Raw genomic sequence first — 19,452 nt, 5'->3', positions numbered from 1 at the left:
GGAGAAGGCCAGTCTGACAATTTTTTGTCCACTGTGGCCTTGAGCAGAGTGGGCATGAGTGGAGGACCCTCCAGGAAGCGCTTGTGTATTCAGCCTGATTTTTTTTTTTTTTTTTTTTTTACATATATAGGCAAATACTTGTTTGTGGTTTTTTTTCCCCTTTTAAACAAATAATGCCATACCAGACACACTGTCCTGCAGGGTGCTTTCTTTTTTCTTCACTTAACATTTTATCTTGATGACTGAATATTCCATATCAATAGATAAACACCTTCCTTTTTAAGAAGTGGCGGCACTTCAGTAATCCACCGTTTGGACTGTACCATATTTATTTAACAAGTCTACTGAAGGGCATTTCGACTGTTTCCAATTTTTTGCTCTTACCGTCATTTTGCTCACATGTGCTTATGTCTTTGGGATAAATTCCTAAGAAGCAGAACTGTTTGACCAAAGGGCACATGAGTTTGTAATCTTGTTCCTGGGATGTTGCCCATGAAAGTTGGGTCAATGTACCATGTATGACGGGCCTGCTTCCCCACAGCCTCACCAACAGATGAACAACTGTTATCACACTTTTTAGTTTTTATCAATCTGATAGTAAATGTAAAAAGAAATTTGATCACTCTCCCATAAACCATACGAGGAGCCTAGTTTCCATCCCCAGGTGCCACTAATAAAGAATCCCCCCTCTCTCTGATTTTTTTTATATATATTTTTTCCTACTATGTAATGATGAAAGGGTCAATCCACCAAGATGACAAAGCAATTCTAAGTGCATATGCACAAAACAACAGAGCTGTAAAATATGTGAAACAAAACTGATAGAACTGAAAGTAGAAGACAAATCCATAATTACAGTTGGGAGATTTTAATATACCTCTTAACAATTGATAGAACAAGTGGACAGAAAATCAGCAAGGACACAGAAGACCTCAACAATATCACCAACTACAGTATCTACTTGACACGCACAGAAGAGTGCACCTACCCACAGAACACACATTTGCTTCTAGTGCCCAAAGAACACATACCATGATTGACCCCGTCCTCGATCACACACAAAAAAACATCAAATCTTAACAAATTTAAAATAATTGAAATCCTACAGAATGTGTTCTCTGACCACAATGGAATCAAACTTAGAAATCAATAATAGAAAGATAATGGGAAGATTTCCAAACACTTAGAAACTAAATAACAGGCTTTGAAATAGTCCTTATGTCAAAGAGGAAGTCTCAAGGGAAATTTTGAAAAATAATGAAAATAAAAGCATAACATTAAAACTTGTGCCAAAGCTGTGCTGAGAGGGAAATTCATAGCACTAAATGCATATATTAGAAAAGAAGAAAAGTCTCACGTCAATCATCTAAGCTCCCACATCAAGAATATAAAAAAAACAGAGCAAAATAAATCAAAGCAAGCAGAAGGAAGGAAATAGGGGCACCTGGGTGGCTCAGTCAATTAAGCCACTGCCTTACATTCAGGTCATGATCTCAGGGTCCTGGGATCGAGTCCCACATCAGGGTCCCTGCTCAGTGCGGAGCCTGCTTCTCCCTCTCCCTCTGCTGCTCCCCCTGCTTGTGCTCTCTCTCTCTCAAATGAATAAATAAAATCTTTTTTAAAAAAGAGAAAGGAAATAATAAAGAGCAGAAATGAGTTGAAAACAGAAAAATAGGGAAATTCAATGAAACCCACAGCCAGTTCTTTGAAAAGATTGATAAAATTGACAAAACTCTAGGAAGACAGACCAAAAAAAGAGAGAAAAGACACAAATTACCAATATCAGGAATGAAAAAATAGGGATATCACTATAGACCACACAGACATTAAGAGCATAATAAGGGAATACTACAAATAACTCTACACACATAAATTCAACTTCAACAAGATGGCTCACTCCTCAAAAAACACAAACAACAATGTGAAATAGGTAATTCGAAGAGCCCTGTACTATTAAGGAAATTAAATTCATAATTTAAAAACTCTCAAGGAAGGAATTTTCAGACCCAGATGGTTTCACTGGAGAATTCTATCAAAGTTTTAAAGAAGAATTATCACCAATTCTACACAATCTCTTCCAGAAAATAGAAGAGAAGGGAATACTTCCCAATTCTTTTTCTTTTCTTTTTTTTTTTTTAGAGAGAGAGCACGCGCGCGGACTTGCATGTGAGCGCATGAGTGGAGGGAGGGGCAGAGGGAGAGGGAGAGAGAGAATCCCAAGTAGGTTCCCTGCCTAGCATGGAGCCCGACATGGGGCTCAATCTCATGACCCTGAGATCATGACCTGAGCTTAAATCAAGAATGGGATGCTTAAGCGACTGGGCCACTCATGCGACCCCTCAATTCATTTTATGAAGCTGTATTATCTTGGTACCAAAACCAGAGAGTACAAAGAAAAAAAACTACAGCCCATTATCCTTCATGAATACAGATGCAAAATTCTTTTTTTTATTAAATCTTAACAAAGTATTAGCAAATATAATTCAGCAATAATTGTAAAGAATTATATACTATATAATTCTTTCAAGATCAATGGGGCTTATTCCAAGGGTGCAAATATTTTTTTACCCATGAACATAACCTACTATAATAACAATTTAAAGAAGAAAAATCTCATGATATCAATTAATATCAGAAAAAGCACAAGGCAGAATTCATCATCTGTTCATGATTTAAAAAAAAAACAAATAGGAAAAGAGGGGAACTTTCTCAACTTGATAAAGAGCATCTACAAAAAAAGTCTGTGGCTAAAATACTTAATGGGGAAAGACTGAATTGAATGCTTTCTGCCTAAACTCAGGAAAAAGCAAGGATGTCCGTTCTTACCATTCTTATTCAACACAGTGCTGGAAGTTCTAGTCAGTACAACAATGCAAGAAAAGGAAATAAAAGGCATACAGATCAGAAAGAAATAATAAAACTGTCCCTATTTGCAGGTGACAGGATTGGCTACACAGAAAATTCCAAAGAATCTACAAAAAAACAAAACAAAACACAATATGTCTATGACATGTGAGCTCAGCAAGGGTAATCTTTTATCCATAAGATACAAAAGAAACACAAAATCAATTGTACTTCTATATATTTGCAACGAACACATGGCCACCAAAATTTTAAATGCTGTATCATTCAGGAAGAGGAGGAGAGAAGCAGAAGAAAAAGAAGAAATACCTAGGTGTAAATCTAACACCACAGGTACAGGACTTGTATGCTTAAAGTTACAAGATGCTAGTAAAGGAAATCAAAGAAGATCCAAATAAATGGGGAAACATACCATGTTCATGGATTGTAAGAATCAACATAGTAAAGATATCAGTTCTCCTCAAATCCATATACAGTTTAATGCGATTCCTATCAACATCCCTGCAAGAATTTTTTAGACATGGACAGGATTATTCTAAAATTTTTGTGGAAAGACAAAGAAATTAGAATAACTAAAACAATTTTGAAAAAGAGTAAAGTCAGAGGAATCAGTTTACCTGATCTCAAAACTAATTGTATAGCTACAGAAATCAAGATTGTAGTACTGGCAGAGGGACAGACACATGGATCAATCGGGGGACTAGAAGAGGGAACTTAGGGGTGCCTGGGGGGCTCAGTTGGTTAAGTGTCTGCCTTCAGCTCAGGTCATGATCTCAGGGTTCTGGGATCAAGCCCCGCATCAGGCTCCCTGCTCAGTGGGGAGTCTGCTTCTCCGTCTCCCTCTGCTGCTCTCCCCATTCATGTGTGTGCACGCGCTCTCTCTTTCTCTCTCAAATAAATAAAATCTAAAAAAAAAAAATCACTCATACTTTGCTGGTGGGCACATAGCACAATAGTACAGTCCCTCTGGAAAATAGTTTGGCAGTTTATTCTTATAAAATTAAACATGCAATTACCATACAACCCAGCAATTTCACTTTTTTAAAAAAGAGATTTTAATCATTCTCCACATCCAATACGGGGCTTGAACTTACAACCCCAAGATCAAGAGTTGCATGCTCCACTGACAGAGCCAGCCAGGTGCCCCCAGCAATTCTACTTCTCAGCATTTATCCCTGAAAAATTAAAACTTACATTCACATAAAAACCTGTACATGGATAGTCATAGCAACTTTATTGATAATAGTCAAAAACTGGAAACAATCCAGATGTCTTTCAATGGGTGACTGGTTAAATCAATTAGTGCATCCATACCAAGGAACAGTACTCAGCAATAAAAAGGAATGAACTTTGATAAATGCAGCAACCTGGATGAATCTCCAAAGAATTATGCTTAGTGGGAAAAGCCATCCAAATAGGTTACATAGTGTAGGATTCCATTTATATAGCATTCTTTTCTTTTTAAAGATTTTATTCATTTATTTGAGAGGGAGGGAGAGAGAGAGAGAGAGAGCGCATGCGCACAGAGGGAGAATGAGTGGGAGAAGCAGACTCCCTGCTGAGTAGAGAGCCGGATATGGGACTCAATCCGAGGACCCTGAGATCATGACCTGAGCTGAAGGCAGATGCTTAACCAACTGAGCCACCCAAGCACCCTATATAGCATTCTTGAAATGACAAAATTATAGAGATGGACTAAAGATTAGTGGTTGGGGGAATAGAAGCAGGAGAGAAGTAGGTGTGGCTATAAAAGAGCAACATGAGGGATTTTTTTTTTTTTTAAGATTTTATTTATTTGACAGAGAGAGACACAGCGAGAGAGGGAACACAAGCAGGGGGAGTGGGAGAGGGAGAAGCAGGCTTCCTGCCAAGCAGGGAGCCCGATGCGGGGCTCGATCCCAGGACCCCAGGATCATGACCTGAGCCGAAGGCAGACGCCCAATAGCTAAGCCACCCAGGCGCCCCCTTTTTTTTTTCATTTTAAATGACACATTTATTTCAAGATCTAACAAGTATCCCTACCAAACTGAGATTTGATGTTACAAACTTCTGTTATTCTTTTTCTAAAATTTAAATTCAATTAATTAACATATAATGCGTTATTTGTTTCAGCGGTACAGGTCGGTGATTCATCAGTCTTATATAATACCCAGGGCTCATTACAACACATACCCTCCCCAATGTCTATCACTCAGTTATCCCATCCTCCAACTCCCTCCCCTCCAGCAACCCTCACTTTGTTTCCTAAGATTCTCTTATGGTTTGCAACATGAGGGATTCTTGTGGTGATGTAAATGTTTTGTATCTTGACTGTATCAATGTCAATATCCTGGTTGTGATATTGTGCAGTTTTACAAGATGTCATCATTGGGGGAAACAGGATAAAGGGACCATGGGAATCACTTTGTATTATTTCTTACACCTGCATGCGAATCTTCAATTATCTCAAAATAAAAAGTTTATTAAAAAAGGATAATGCTTATGGTTGGAGGGTGTATGGCCAAGTTTTTCTCACCCAGTAAATTAGAAAATACTTGAAATTTTATAATTATACCCAATTTTGGAGAGTATCAAGAATAGGAACCAAATTTCTGGAGGGTAATTTGGCAAGTTGGATCAAGACTTTGACAAATACTGGGGCTCCTGGGTGGCTCAGTCAGTTAAGTGACCGAGTCTTTGTTTTGGCTCAGGTCATGATCTCTGGGTAGTGAGATGGAGCCCTGTGTCTGGGCTCTGTGCTCAGTGGGGAGTCGGCTTGAGATTCTCTCCCTCTCTCTCTGCCCCTCCCTCCCACGCTCTCCCCCCCAAAATAAATATTTTTTAAAAAAAGGACTTTGACAAATACTGATATTCCTTAAGCAAGCAGTTCTATTTCTGTTTGTTTATCTGAAGCCGCAATGTATCAAAGGTGGGACATGTTATTTCAGAGAAACTGAAATGAGATGTTTGGCTACATAAATTGTGATACATCCATAGGCTGGAATTTCTGTAATAAGAAAAACTGCGTAATATCGGAGTTAGGAACAAATTTTGGAGTCTGACCACCTGTGTTGAAATTCTAGTTTACTTATTAACTGTGTTAACTATGGAAATTACTTAACCTTTCTGTGCCAGTCTCCTCATTTGCAATGTGAGGAAAACCTACTTAATATTATGAGGATTAAATGAGCTACTATTTATGAAGCACTTTGAATACAACCAGGCACAAATTGAGAGCATTATGAAGCTAGCTCACGTGATAATTTTAGGTATAAAAAAAGGAGGTATAGGGGCGCCTGGGTGGCTCAGTTGATTAAGCAACTGCCTTCGGCTCAGGTCATGATCTGGGGTCCTGGGATCAAGTCCCTTGGTTGGGCTCCCTGCTCAGTGGGGAGCCTGCTTCTCCCTCTCCCTCTGCTTGTTCTCTCTCTGTCAAATGAATAAATAAAATCTTTAAAAAAAGAGGTATAAGACAGTCTATACAATATGATCTCAGATATAGAAAGCATATAGATATAATGAGAAGAGACCAGGAGGAAATTTATCAAAAAGGTAATAGTCATAGTCTCTGAATAGTCATCTCTCTGAATTAGTTTTTCTTTTTTATACTTTTCTATATTTTTTGCATTTCACATCTGTTTAACAGAAAAATTTATTAATCTTCCAAAGTAAGAAAATGGACTTAAAAGTGCTTTGTAACCTGTAAATTGCTGTATCCATGTGAAGGTAAAGTACTTTTTGATTACACTAACCCTCTAAAGTGATATTATTATTCTTATTCCCATTTTAGAGTAGAGGAAAATGAGGCTCAGAAAGAGGATGTGCCTCCCCAAGGTTCACAGCAGGAGCATAGACAAGGAAGTTTGAGACTTGACAGGCAATGGGCCAGGTGAAGTTCTCTCCACCAGAGAAGGATAACAGTGAAAGGGGGATGGAAATCACTTCTGAAGAAACAAACTGGAAAATAAAGTATCTGTGCTATATATAAGCACAGAATCAGATAGATTGTGGGCAACTTTTAGTGGAATGTTCTCGCTAGGTTCATTCTGGAGCAGGAACATTTTGTTCCAATGGTGCAGAAATGTACATTTCAACAATGTATCATTTTCACCTACTAAATTAGCAAAAAAATAAAAAAATAAAAAATAACCCAAACAAAAACAAGGATAATATAGATGCTGGTAAACATGCAGTAACATAAACTCAGACACCACAGATAATTTTTAGAAGCTATGGCAATAAAATCAGGAGGAGCCTTAAAAATGCTTATGTTTAGGGGCACCTGGGTGGCTCAGTTGGTTAAGCATTTGCCTTTTGCTCTGGTCATGATCCTGGGGTCCTGCTCAGCCTGGAGCCTGCTTCTCTCTTGCTGCTTATGTCCTTTGATCAAGTTACTCCAAATTCTAGGATTTTTCCCCTCAAGGAAATGATCCAAAATATATAGAGAACTCTGTGTGAATGAAAACTCATCGCAGTTCTAATAGTGAAAAAATGGAAAAACCTGTGTGATACATCCACTCCATGTAAACTTAAAAAAAAAATTATCCTCATACATACTCTCTCATCTTGCTGGGGTACAGGTTACATGGATGTATGTATTTGTCAAAATTCATCTGTATAATACTTAAGTTCTGTGTATATCACTGTTTACCAATTGTATACTCTCTTTTTTTAGATTTTATTTATTTGTCAGAGAGAGAAAGAGAGGGAGAACACAAGCAGGGGGAGTGGCAGGCAGAGGGAGAAGCAGGCTCCTCGCTGAGCAAGTAGCCCGATGCGGGGCTCAATCTCAGTACCCTGGGATCATAACCTGAACTGAAGGCAGACGCTTAACGACTGAGCCACCCAGGCACCCCATAAATTGTATACTCTTGAAGAACATGGTGGCCGGGGTGGGGGCTTCCCCTACCAGATATCAAGATTTACTAGAAAGCTTTAGGGGCTCCTGTCTGGCTTAGTTGGTAGAGCATGCCACTCTTGATCTCAGGGTCATGAGTTCAAGCCCCACATTGGGCATGGAGCTTACCTAAGAAAAAATTAAAAAATAAAAGATTTACTATTTACTGTAAAGCTTTAGTCATTTCAACAGGGTAGAGTTGGCATAGATCAATGTGTCAAAATACAGAGTGCAGAAAAAACCATGTATTTATGGACATTTAATCTGTGATGGAGATGGCACTGTAGGCCCCTGGGGAAAGGACGCACTCAGTGGCACTGGGACAACTGCTTATTCATATGGGAAAAAAAATGAAACAGAATTCCTACCTCATACCAACCACATACATATTTGAATCATAAAACTTTGGGAAGACAATACAGGAGAAATTCATAAATCATAAACCCGGAGAAGATATCTGCAACACGTTCGATTGGTATGTACCCAGAATATGCAAAGAATTCCTATTAATTGAAAAGGAAAAACAAACCATCTATTTTTAAATGGGCAAGACACGAATGGAACTTTTACAGAGAAAGGATCGCAGATAGGATTCATATAAATGAACAGCATATGAATAAGTGCTCAACCTCATTAGTAGTCACAGACATCCAAATTAAAACCACAATAAGAGATCATTTCATACCTGCCAGGTTGGCAAAAAATAAAAATTGGTAACAGGATGTGCTGGTAATGGGACAGAACAATAATTTTTATCCAGAATTGGTGGGGGTATAGACTGATGCAACCACTTTGGGAAACAGTTTCATATTACCTAAGTTGGACATGAGCATACCTGAAGAATGTTAGAGCAGCATTATTTGTAGTAGAAAAAACTGTAACAACTCAGGGCCCATCAACAATTTAATGAATTGTAAATTGTGGTATATTCATTCATACAATGGATTATACAGAAAATAAATGAACCATAGCTACACCATCTACACAAATGACTCAAAAACATGTTGAGAGAAAAGCAAGTTGCAGAAGAATATATACAATATGATTTCATTTATACAAAGGCAAAAAGCAGTCAAAACTAAATTGCTGTTTAGGGATAGTCACATAGGTAGTAAGGCCCATTAAGAAAAGCAAAGGGGGCGCCTGGGTGGCTCAGTCGTTAAGCATCTGCCTTTGGCTCAGGTCATGATCCCAGGGTCCTGGGATCGAGTCCCATATCGGGCTCCCTGCTCCACGGGAAGCCTGCTTCTCCCTCTCCTACTCCCCCTGCTTCTCCCTCTCCTACTCCCCCTGCTTGTGTTCCTGCTCTCACTATGTCTCTCTCTGTCAAACAAATAAATAAAAATCTTAAAAAAAAAAAAAAAAAAGAAAAGGGAAAAAAAAGAGAGAAAAGCAAAGGAATGATTAAGACAAAATTCACTATAGCAGTAACTCGCAGAGTGGGGAGAAGGGGCACGTGATTGAGAAGGGAAACAGGTGGCTTCTGGCATAAGGCACTGTTTTAATCCATGGACACATGGATCAACTTGACACAAATGGTCACAACAGCCATAAGTGTGGGTGAAATGGCAGAGGAAGGAGCAGAGCAAGAGGAAAAAGGAACATCTAAAGGCACTAGAGAAAGAGGAAGCTGCTAAGGTCAGAGAAGGAACTGAGTGAACAGGAATAAATACTGGGAGGAGAGACAGGAAAGAGAAAGCCAAAGGTCTATTGTGTGCTGCAGGAGGGTGGGAATGCAGGCTGAGGCACATCTGTTGGATTCAGCCAGGTTTCCTGATGACCTTGGCTGCAAAAATTTCAGCCAAGACCTGGGGGTAGAGGCCACACAGCTGAGAACTGAGTGGGAGGTGAGAAGTGCAGATCCGGAAAGGGACAACTCTTTAAAAGTTTGAGAAGGGGAGGAAGAAAATAGCAGCTGGGGGGTTGGGGGGGGGTAGGGTTCCTTGAGAGATGTTAAAGGGTCTTCAGGTGGCCAGTTAAAAATACAAGGAGATACATTTTCACATCCATCAGGGCAACAAAAATTTGCTAGACTGACAAGTGGTCACAGAGATATGGAAAAACAGACCCTCTCAGATAATACTGGGGGGGTGGGTGGTGGTAAATGGTTAAAACTACCTTGGAAAGCAATTTGGCAATATCTAGGAAAAGTTACAAATATGTCAGCCCAGAAACTCCACCCCCGGGTACATTTCTGCCCCAGAGACACCCACACGTGTGCACTATGAGACAAGTACAGAAATGTCCATTGCTCCATGTATGCAATAGCGATAGACTGTATATAACCTGCACATCAGCAAATAGAACAGATAATCATGGAACATATACATGAAATGCTGTCCAGCAGCAAAAGTAAAAATAAGTACATTTTTAGCTATATGCTTGACTCGTACAAATGTAATATTGACAGAAAAAAGCAAGTTGCAGAAGTCTAAGTACAGTATGGTACCATTTATATAAAGGTCTTAAATACAGAAAGAATTCTATGAAACGTTTAACGATACACACATATGTAGTAAAAGTAGTAAAATGCATGCAAATTTACCTAAACTCATAACAGCAGTTACCTGGAGGGGAGGGTGGAATTATCTGGGATGTGCTGGGTATCTGACATATTGCAACTTTACGTATAATCCGTTTGGTAGGTATCATTCGGTCCATTTTACTAATGAAGAAATTGCGGCTCAGGGAGGTGAGCTGGTTAGAATAGCAGTTTCACTAGGTTTTGACTATGGATTTCCCGGCTGAACGAATGAAAGAAAGGGAGCCTCAGGTTTGCTCTCAGGCCTCTCCCGGAGCTCTCTTCCAGACCCACCGCGGACAAAATCGGGTTTTTTTTCTCAGCAGGATTCGAAGGGTGTTCCAGCCCCTGCGCCCTCCCACCTTGCGTTGGGCCCCGCCCCGGACCACTCAGCGCTAGCGGGACTCATGAATATGCAAGATAGAGGAGGCTATTTAAAGGCGCCAGCGCCTGCCGCACATCCCTGCCCAGCGCCGCCCTTCCTGTGCCAGTCCCTAGCCCCAGGGCCAGCTCCCTTCGTCCATCATTCTGTGCGGAAACTCTGCCAGCATGTCGGACAAACTGCCCTACAAAGTCGGTGAGTTCCAGGAGTGCAACTAGCTGGGTCGGCTCCGCGCCCGCCGGGGGTCTGTCGGGGAGGCGGCCGCGGGGCCCTCGCGGGGCGCTTAAGGTCCCCTGAATCTTTGGCTCGGCTGATCTTGGCCGCGCGAGGCCGCCTGGGGGTTGGAGTTCTCGTGTTGCAGCGAGCCGGTCGTCGGAGGCGGCCGTGGACTACAAGTCCCGGCATGCCGCGCGAGGCCCGGTGCAGGGGCGCGGGCTGCGGAGCCGCCAAGTGGCGGCGTGTCGCGCTGGAGGAGGCTGGGCCAGCCGGAGAGCGCGCACCTGGCCGCGGCCTGGGACTGTTGGCACCTGCAGGGACCTACTCCAGGAGGCCAAGATCCTGCCGTCTGGGCCTGGACCGGCGCCTTGGCCAGCTGGGTGGACCCGAACAAGTGCCTATGCCGGTCTGGGCTTCCTGTAGGGAAGGCGAGGGCACTGGAGTCCGTAAGGCGTGTGCGGAGGAGAGGCCTGGAGAGCGAGCCAGAGGCCGGCACTAGTCCACCCACAAGGGACTTTGGGCTCGTTACTCAGCCTCTGGGGTCACTCTCCTGGTCAGCAGGGACAGTCGTGCAGAGAATCTCGAAAATTGGGAGTGCTTAGAAAAATCCTTGCTGTCCTATGGGTTGAGGTTGATAAACTGACAGTTAATGTTTCATGGGCGTTTACTATGGGATGGGTACCACCTTTGACCTTTATTCTACATCAATTCATTTTATTCTCACGGTTTTTTAGGGAAGGGACTATTATTTTCTCATTTGATGATGAGTATGCCGAGAAACAGGAATAAAGGTAGCTTGCTCAAGATCGTACAGCCGGGAGGTGTTGGAGCAGGGTATGAACGTAGGCCTTGAAGGCCTCTAAGCACACCTTTTCACCACTGTATATAAGTGAACACACTTGGAGCAAACCTAATGAACTCTCAGCACGAACCTGTTCAGGCTGCTAGCAGTTTTTAAAGTAAATTCAAGAGACCATTAAACCGGGCGCCTGGGTGGCTCAGTTGGTTAAGCGACTGCCTTCGGCTCAGGTCATGATCCTGGAGTCCTGGGATCGAGTCCTGCATCGGGCTCCCTGCTCGGCGGGGAGCCTGCTTCTCTCTCTGACCTTCCCCCCTCTCATGTGCTCTCTCTCATTCTCTCTGTCTCAAATAAATAAATAAAATCTTAAAAAAAAAAAAAAGAGAGACCATTAAACCTAGAGAAAGGCATCAGTATTTTTGGAGCCCTTGCAGTGTATTTGGTGATTTGCATGTGTTTACAAAATAGTCTTTGGAAGTGGACTTTATCCCATTATACAGAGGAAGAAACTGAGGCACTAGTAGGAAGGACTTGTAAAGATTCTGTGGAAATAGGGCACCTGGGTGGCTAAGTGGGTTAGGTGGCTGCCTTGGGCTCAGGTTATAATCTCAGGGTCCTGGATGGAGCCCCGAGTTGGGGTCCTGCTCATTGGGAGTCTGCTTCTCCCTTGCCCTCTGCCCCTCTCCTGGCTTGTGCTCTCTCAAATAAATAAAAATTTTCAAAAAAAAAAAAAGATTTTGTGTAAATAGTAGCTTATCAAGTAGCCAGTTGCCCCCATGAAACTGAAGCCCAGAAAGGTTAAGTCAAGGTCTCATCAGTGCCTGAGCTAGAATGGGGGCTTGTCATACTGTGGCAAGATCAGCTGGTCAGGGTTGAGGGCCCATTTGGAATGTTGCTGAGGGGCTGGAAGAGGGGGAGGCAGTGAAAGGGGAAAAGAGGAATCAAGAAATCTTAAGATTTTGTCTGGAGTGGCTGGTCAAATGGTTTCATTTCCTAAAATGGGAAGATTGGGGAAGTAAAAGTTTGACAGGGAGGAGGAGTCCCAAGGGCTCAAATGTGTAGATCCAGCTGGGTGGGTATCCAAGTAGAGATGCTGAGTAGATAAATTGGATTATAGGAGTTCTAAATCCCGGGGAGAAGTTTGGGCTGGAAATAACATAGGAGTTGTTGCCGTAGGGAAGGTATTTAAAACTGTAATGTGATGAGCTCATCTGGTAAGAGAGAAGAGGGAGATGATGGAGCCCTGAAGTCTTCCAAACATTAGAGCCAGTTATAGGAAGAGGAGGCAGGAAAGTAGGAAGAAAACCACAGGATGATAGGCATAATCCTCAGGAGGACATAATTAGTGGGAGCATTGCTTCAGGGAGAAACATGAACATAGATAATTGGCCATTAGATGTAGGATCAGGCCAGTCTTGGGAGACCTTGAGAACAGATTCAGCGGAGTAGTGAAGTTCTGCAAGGTGAGAGGACAGGGGATCAAGCCCCATCCAGCAGAGACTGTTCTCTTAAAATAAGAGTGCTTGATCTATTGTTACGGAGGAGGAGGACTAGTGGATTGCACAAAGGAAATATGGCATAGTTCTGAATTCTTCTCAATGAATTCTGAAGTGAGGTCATTAGTTGATGAGGAGAGGTGTTAAGGGTTTGGACAGAGTAGGAAAAGATTAAATTTTTCTTTTTTTTTTTTTTTAAGAGAGAGAGTGTGTGCGCACGCAAGATAGTACAAGGTAGGGGGCAGAGGGAGAGAGAGAGTCTTAAGGAGGCTCCACACTGAGCATGGAGCCCAACGCAGGGCTCAATCTCACAACGCTGAGATCATAACCTGAGCCGACCTGAGCTGAAATCCAGAGTTGGAAGCCTAACAGACTGAGCCACCCAGACGCCCCCATATAATGCATTTTTTAAAAGAACTTTATAGAGGTATAATTGCCATACCATAAAATCCACCCGTTTAAAGATACAATTCAATGATTTGTAGCAAATTTATTGAGTTGTGCAACCATCATCATATGGTTGTGATTTTCCTCCTGCTGGGCTCACTGGCTTGGGTGCAGTGGAGGGTTGGGTTTAACTAGGGTGGGAGTTTTGCCAAGGAGTTTTCAGAGGGAACAGGGAAATTTTAAAACTGTGGAAGAAGTTGAGAATAGAAGGTGGTGTGGTGAGGGACTGTGGAAATTGGTGGAATTAATGCATTAGAGGTTCTGACCTGATCAGCTTTGCCCTTATTGGAGTTGGGGCTCCAGAGGGAGAGGATTGGAAAGATGGGACATGGCCAGAGTTGGTTTTGAAATCAAGATTTCCAAAGAGGGGGGGCGCCTGGGTGGGTCAGTCGTTAAGCCGCTGCCTTTGGCTCAGGTCATGATCCCAGGGTCCTGGGATTGAGCCCCGCATCGGGCTCTTTGCTCCGCAGGAAGCCTGCTTCTCCCTCTCCCACTCCCCTTGCTTGTGTTCCCTCTCTCGCTGTGTCCCTCTCTGTCAAATAAATAAATAAAATCTTAAAAAAAAAAAAAAGATTTCCAAAGGGGTCAGAATTGGTGATGGCCTGCCAAGGTGGATGGGTGGGGGTGGGGTGGGAGGGTGAAAGGGGAGGGGGTGTATATTGAGGCACTGTGGGAGTTGTCCCTCCCATGAGGGAGGATTATTTTCTTCTCTGAAATTGTTTAGAGGTACAGTAGGAAGCGGACTTAGTTTTATTTATTTATTTATTTATTTATTTATTTATTTATTTATTATTTATTTATTAAAAGATTTTTATTTATCCATTCAACAGAGATAGAGAGCACAAGCAGGCAGAGCGGCAGACAGAGGGGGAGGGAGAAGCAGGCTCTCCGCTGAGCAGGGAGCCTGACGCGGGGCTCGATCCCAGGACCCCGGGATCATGACCTGAGCCAAAGGCAGCCACCTAACTGACTGAGCCACCCAGGCGCCCCATGGACTTAGTTTTATTATTTGTTACTATTAAATTCTCTACGGTCCTTTCCCTCCCACCCACCACCTCTTGGGGTGATTGGCAGGATCTAAATTTCCCTAAAGATAAAAATCACCAGGAGTCCCCTCATCCTAGAACTATTGAATCTTTTTTTCCAGGGGAGATTTACAAGTATGCCTGATGACTCTTACCAGGGAAGTTTGTAACCACTGACCTAGGGAATGGGCTAGTGTGGCCTGGGAGAGAGAAAGGGTGAGATTATTAGAGAGAAGAGTATTGAGATGGTGAGAGAGCTCATTATAGTATTCTTCTTTCCTGTCTGAGAATTTGGACAAATTTGAGACATTTGGGGTGGCAGATAGAAGCCAAAATATAACTCTCATTACTGATAACATCAAAGCCAGAGGCTTTGTAGATGAGCGTTGCAGTCCGATGATCCTGCTAACAAACTGCCAAATTCAGCAGTTACCCTCCAGGTACAGGCAAGGGGAGCTTAGGTAGGTCTCCAGAATGATGACTTGGAAGATGGAGCGCCGGGAGCCAAAATCTTTAGGGAATGAGGGGGTTGGTAGGTGACATCAGAAAGGGTAGTGGGGGGTACCTGGGTGGCTCACTTGGGTGACTGCCTTCAGTTCAGGGCTCCCTGCTCAGCGGGGTGTCTGCTTCTCCCTCTGACCCTCCCCCCTCTCATGCTCTCTCTTGCTCTCTCATTCTCTCTCAAATAAATAAATAAAATCTTAAAAAAAAAAAAGGGTAGTGGGAGGTATGTTATAGGCTGATAGCTATTTTTCAAGGGGCACTTACTTGTGTTGTAATTTTCACATACCTGTGTGATTCTTTGTTTACATGTGTTCTCCCACAAGGCTGTAAGCTGGGGTTAGGCAGGGACCATGTCTGTCTTTGACTGCCCTGGCTCCATAAGTCCTTGTTGAATGAGTGAGAGTGCGGTGACCAGATTGCTCACTTTAGTGTTTTGTGTCCACAAGTGGATGAGTGAGAATGGTGGTGTTTTGTGGTTGGGAGGAGGCGGCTCATGGAACTCCCATCCATCTTGGCCCTGCAGCCGACATCAGCCTGGCCTCCTGGGGACGCAAGGCCCTGGACATCGCGGAGAATGAGATGCCGGGCCTGATGCGCATGAGGGAGATGTACTCGGCCTCTAAGCCCCTGAAAGGTGCCCGCATCGCTGGCTGCCTACACATGACTGTGGAGACAGCTGTCCTCATTGAGACCCTCGTGGCCCTGGGTGCAGAGGTGAGGCCCTCCGCATTTCCTGTGGGGGGTGGAGAAGTCCAATGCGGTGCCCCTGGGGCCCAGCAGGGGCTCCAAGCTTGTCACAGTGCCACCGCCCTTTGTGGTGACTATTCTTATGCATATTTTCGCCCTGACTGGAAGATAGTTTGAGTTCCTTCTGCTCACATCCTCCTGACTGAGGAGCTCTGGGTAGCAAAAACTCAACGGTGATGTCCCATTGATTCATCTAACGACTGCCTCTCATTGGCCCTCCCAGGGTCACATGCCCGCCATGGAGCAATCACGGTGCCAGAAGGATGGTGCGCTGTCCTTGTTTCAGCCTGGGTTATAAGTACCAATGGCTGGCAGCTCTTCTAAGCTCTCTGGGAGTTTTGGAGTAAGATGGTTTCCCAAGACGGGGCAGGAAGAGCAGCCAAAACCAACTAACAGAGTATACCAACATTCAGTCCTTGGACCTCTTATTTCTTTTCAACATTCACACTCAGTGGTCTGATTTTATGGCTTTAAATACTGTCTGTATGACTCCCAAATATACGTGTATATATGTAGCCTGGACTTCTCCCTGCAACTCCAGCAGCCGATGTGTCAGTCATCTCCACTTAGAGATCTAATAGACATCTCAACCTCAACATGTCCAAACTCATGATTTCCTGTTCCCCTCCTCTTCCTGCAGTCTTCCTTATGTAAGTAAATGGAAACACCAGCCTTCCAGGTTCTCTCAGTTCATCCCCGACTCCTTTTTCTCTCTCCCCAACAACTAATCCCACAGCAAATTCTGTCATCTCAACCTTCAGAATAGACCCATCATCACCTCCACTGCTACCATTGCATTTCTGGTCTGAACTCTTAACAGCAGCTTCTTCACTTGTCTCCTTGCTTCCTTGTGGAGCCCTTTGCCCTCCACACAGCACCAGGTGATGTTTTAAAACCTAAATTGGGTTTCGTTAATGCTCTGGCTCCAGTCCACTCACCAGTTGTCCCCAGCCTATGGTTGAAGAACCTGCCGGGCCTCTTCCCGCTCGATGCAGGGCTTTGCTGGATCTCTACCCAGTGGATAAGCTGTCTGTGACCAGCAGCCGTGTCTTGTTGGCCGTTCTAGGTGCAGTGGTCCAGCTGCAACATCTTCTCTACCCAGGACCATGCAGCTGCTGCCATTGCCAAGGCTGGCATTCCAGGTGAGTCCTGTTTGCTGCCGAGGGATGTGGGAGTGCATGCTGGGGCTCTGCTTCTCCCTGTTTACTTCACTGACCCCCACTGCGACAGGTTTTCCCATGGCGGGGGAGAGGAGTCATGGTTGAAGAATTCTAGTCTAGTAATTTAAGGAAAGAGCTGTTTTGTCCCACTGTCATCTAAAATCCTATGAAATGCACTTATTGGCTCATCTCAAATCATGTATCCAGGGAGGGTGGGATCTTATGATTGGGAACCACATGATGTTGAGGAGAGGAAGTTCCTTAAAGGAAGATGTAGGCCTATTTCCAAAAGAATCAGGGAGGGATACCGGGCAGAAAAAGAGCCTCAGAGGTCCGCTGCCTAGGGTCTGATGGTCTAGGGGGCTGAGGAAAGACTTTATCACAAGCTGCTAGAGAAACAGGCACACGTCTGCTGGGATTTGGGGAGGGAAGTGGTTAGCTCTGATGGTGATTAACTGGACATTCACAATTCCCTCTAACCAGCCATAGGTTTGGGTGGGGGAGGAGCCTTCCAGAGCCTGGACTGGCAGGTCCCCCACTCCTTAGCCTTATTTGGCTCCATGACCCTTTTCTGGGAAAGGCCTTGTTTTCAAGACCACTGTCTGCTGTAGTTTGGGGGAGGGGGCAGCTGGGCCTGTTTGGCCAGTTTCGTTTGCTCACAGGAGATTCATGGGAGCCCAACATCAATGACCCAGTCTGGGCTGGCAGTTAGGAGTCCTGGATTCTGGAATGCCCATGCTGAGTGACCTGGGCACCTTTTAGCCCCTCTCTGGGCATCTGTGAATGATAATGATGGGCATGCCTGCCTCAGAGTGTTACTGTGAGGAAGGATGAAATGGAGCATGAGGTCGTCGGACTAATGTCTGGCACAGAGAAAGTGCTCCATGCTTAGTAGCTGCTATTAATAATTCTTTGGCCAGACTTAGCCCAGGACAACCCACCACAGAGACTGCTGGGCCCTCAAGTCCTTCCAGTGCAGAATGCATCTTGGATCTTGGCTCGTGGGTCCACCTAAGTGTGGCTCACTGATCCTGTAGCACCTTCATTCCAGCGGTAGACATTGTGGGTGGGAGCCCCGGTCACTAGGCTGATGTCCCAATCCTTGGGGCCCAGACAGAAGGGGGTGGGGAAGGAAATAATTATTTCCAGACACCTATATCTGGGGGGCTGTACTTGGCTTCCGTCTCACTTAAGCAGTACTATTGGAGATGAAGAAACTGAGGCTCGCAGAGGTAAAGTGATTTGCTCAGAGTCACACAGCTGGTGAATGTAGAACCAGGATTTGCACTCAGATATATCTGGTTCCAAGTTCTGTTCTTTTCACCGCCTGAGTCCTCAGAGGGGCTGGAGGTGGCTGGGGATGGGAATTTGGTAGGAGATCGAATTGGCTGTGCTCAGGTGGTTCCCCGGAGCAGGCATCAGTGGGGAGGGCCAGGCCCTGATGTACTGTGCCCTTCGACCTCCAGTGTACGCCTGGAAGGGTGAAACGGACGAGGAGTACCTGTGGTGCATCGAGCAGACGCTGTACTTCAAGGACGGGCCCCTCAACATGATTCTGGATGACGGAGGCGACCTCACCAACCTCATTCACACCAAGTACCCACAGCTCCTGTCAGGTAAGTGGGGTAGGGTAGGTGGGTGGGCAGGGTGTTGATAGTCTAGATGGGGCCTGCTTGCCCACGTGAAAGCAGCAGGCCTGGCAGAACTCCACTGCCTAGAGCAGCCCATTCTGTGGAAAATGGGAAGATGGCAGGCTCCTGCAGACGTGTTGGGGCCTGTCCTCCTGATTTCTGATGGTGTGGGGCTGAGGCAGTGGGGGGAGGCCTGGCTCAGGTCTGGTTTGAGGGCAAGCATAAGGCCAGGGCTGGGAACAGCTGGGAAGGAGTCAGCTTTGTTAAATCAGGGTGGGAAGGAATGTAGAGGGGGGGTAGTGAGTACAAAGGCCCTGAGGCAGGAAAGAATGGACTATTCAGGAAACTGAACGGAAGCCAGCTTGGCAGCTTCCTTCACTGGGGAGAATTGCAGGGTGTGGCTGGAGCTTTAATTAAGGGCAGATGTGTAAGGACTTAACAGGCCGAGAGAGAAGAGTTTGGCTTGATTCTGAGAGCAAAGAGAAGTAATTGGGTGGTATTGAAAAGATTTATCTGGGGCGCCTGGGTGGCTCAGTCGGTTAAGCGACTGCCTTTGGCTCAGGTCATGATCCTGGAGTCCCGGGATCGAGTCCCGCATCGGGCTCCCTGCTCAGCGGGGAGTCTGCTTCTCCCTCTGACCCTCCTCCCTCTTGTGCTCTCTCTCATTCTCTCTCTTGCAAATAAATAAATAAAATCTTTAAAAAAAAAAAAGATTTATCTGAAAATATATACATTAAAAATGGCTGCTGGCTTCTGTGTAGAAGATGGGTCGTGGCTGGGAGACCA

At 44.5% G+C, this 19,452-nt stretch overlaps 1 protein-coding gene across 1 annotated transcript in view; it reads left to right on the top strand.

Annotated features, from left to right (window-relative positions):
• The first annotated feature begins 10,697 nt into the window (after positions 1-10,697).
• Positions 10,698-19,452, top strand: part of AHCY (adenosylhomocysteinase) — a 13,269-nt gene continuing 4,514 nt past the window's right edge. The window contains exons 1-4 of the mRNA XM_045885630.3: positions 10,698-10,836; positions 15,652-15,842; positions 16,942-17,017; positions 18,502-18,651. Of these exons, the coding sequence (XP_045741586.1) occupies positions 10,809-10,836; positions 15,652-15,842; positions 16,942-17,017; positions 18,502-18,651 (445 nt within the window). The 5' untranslated portion in view covers positions 10,698-10,808. The remainder of the gene's footprint in view (positions 10,837-15,651; positions 15,843-16,941; positions 17,018-18,501; positions 18,652-19,452) is intronic.

Source organism: Mirounga angustirostris, unplaced genomic scaffold (genome assembly GCF_029215605.1).
Source record: "Mirounga angustirostris isolate CCGP_5_RB_7025 unplaced genomic scaffold, mMirAng1.0.hap1 SCAF_10, whole genome shotgun sequence".
Lineage (NCBI taxonomy): Eukaryota > Metazoa > Chordata > Mammalia > Carnivora > Phocidae > Mirounga > Mirounga angustirostris.
Note: the sequence above shows the minus strand (reverse complement) of the source record. Positions and strands in the feature narration are given on the sequence as shown.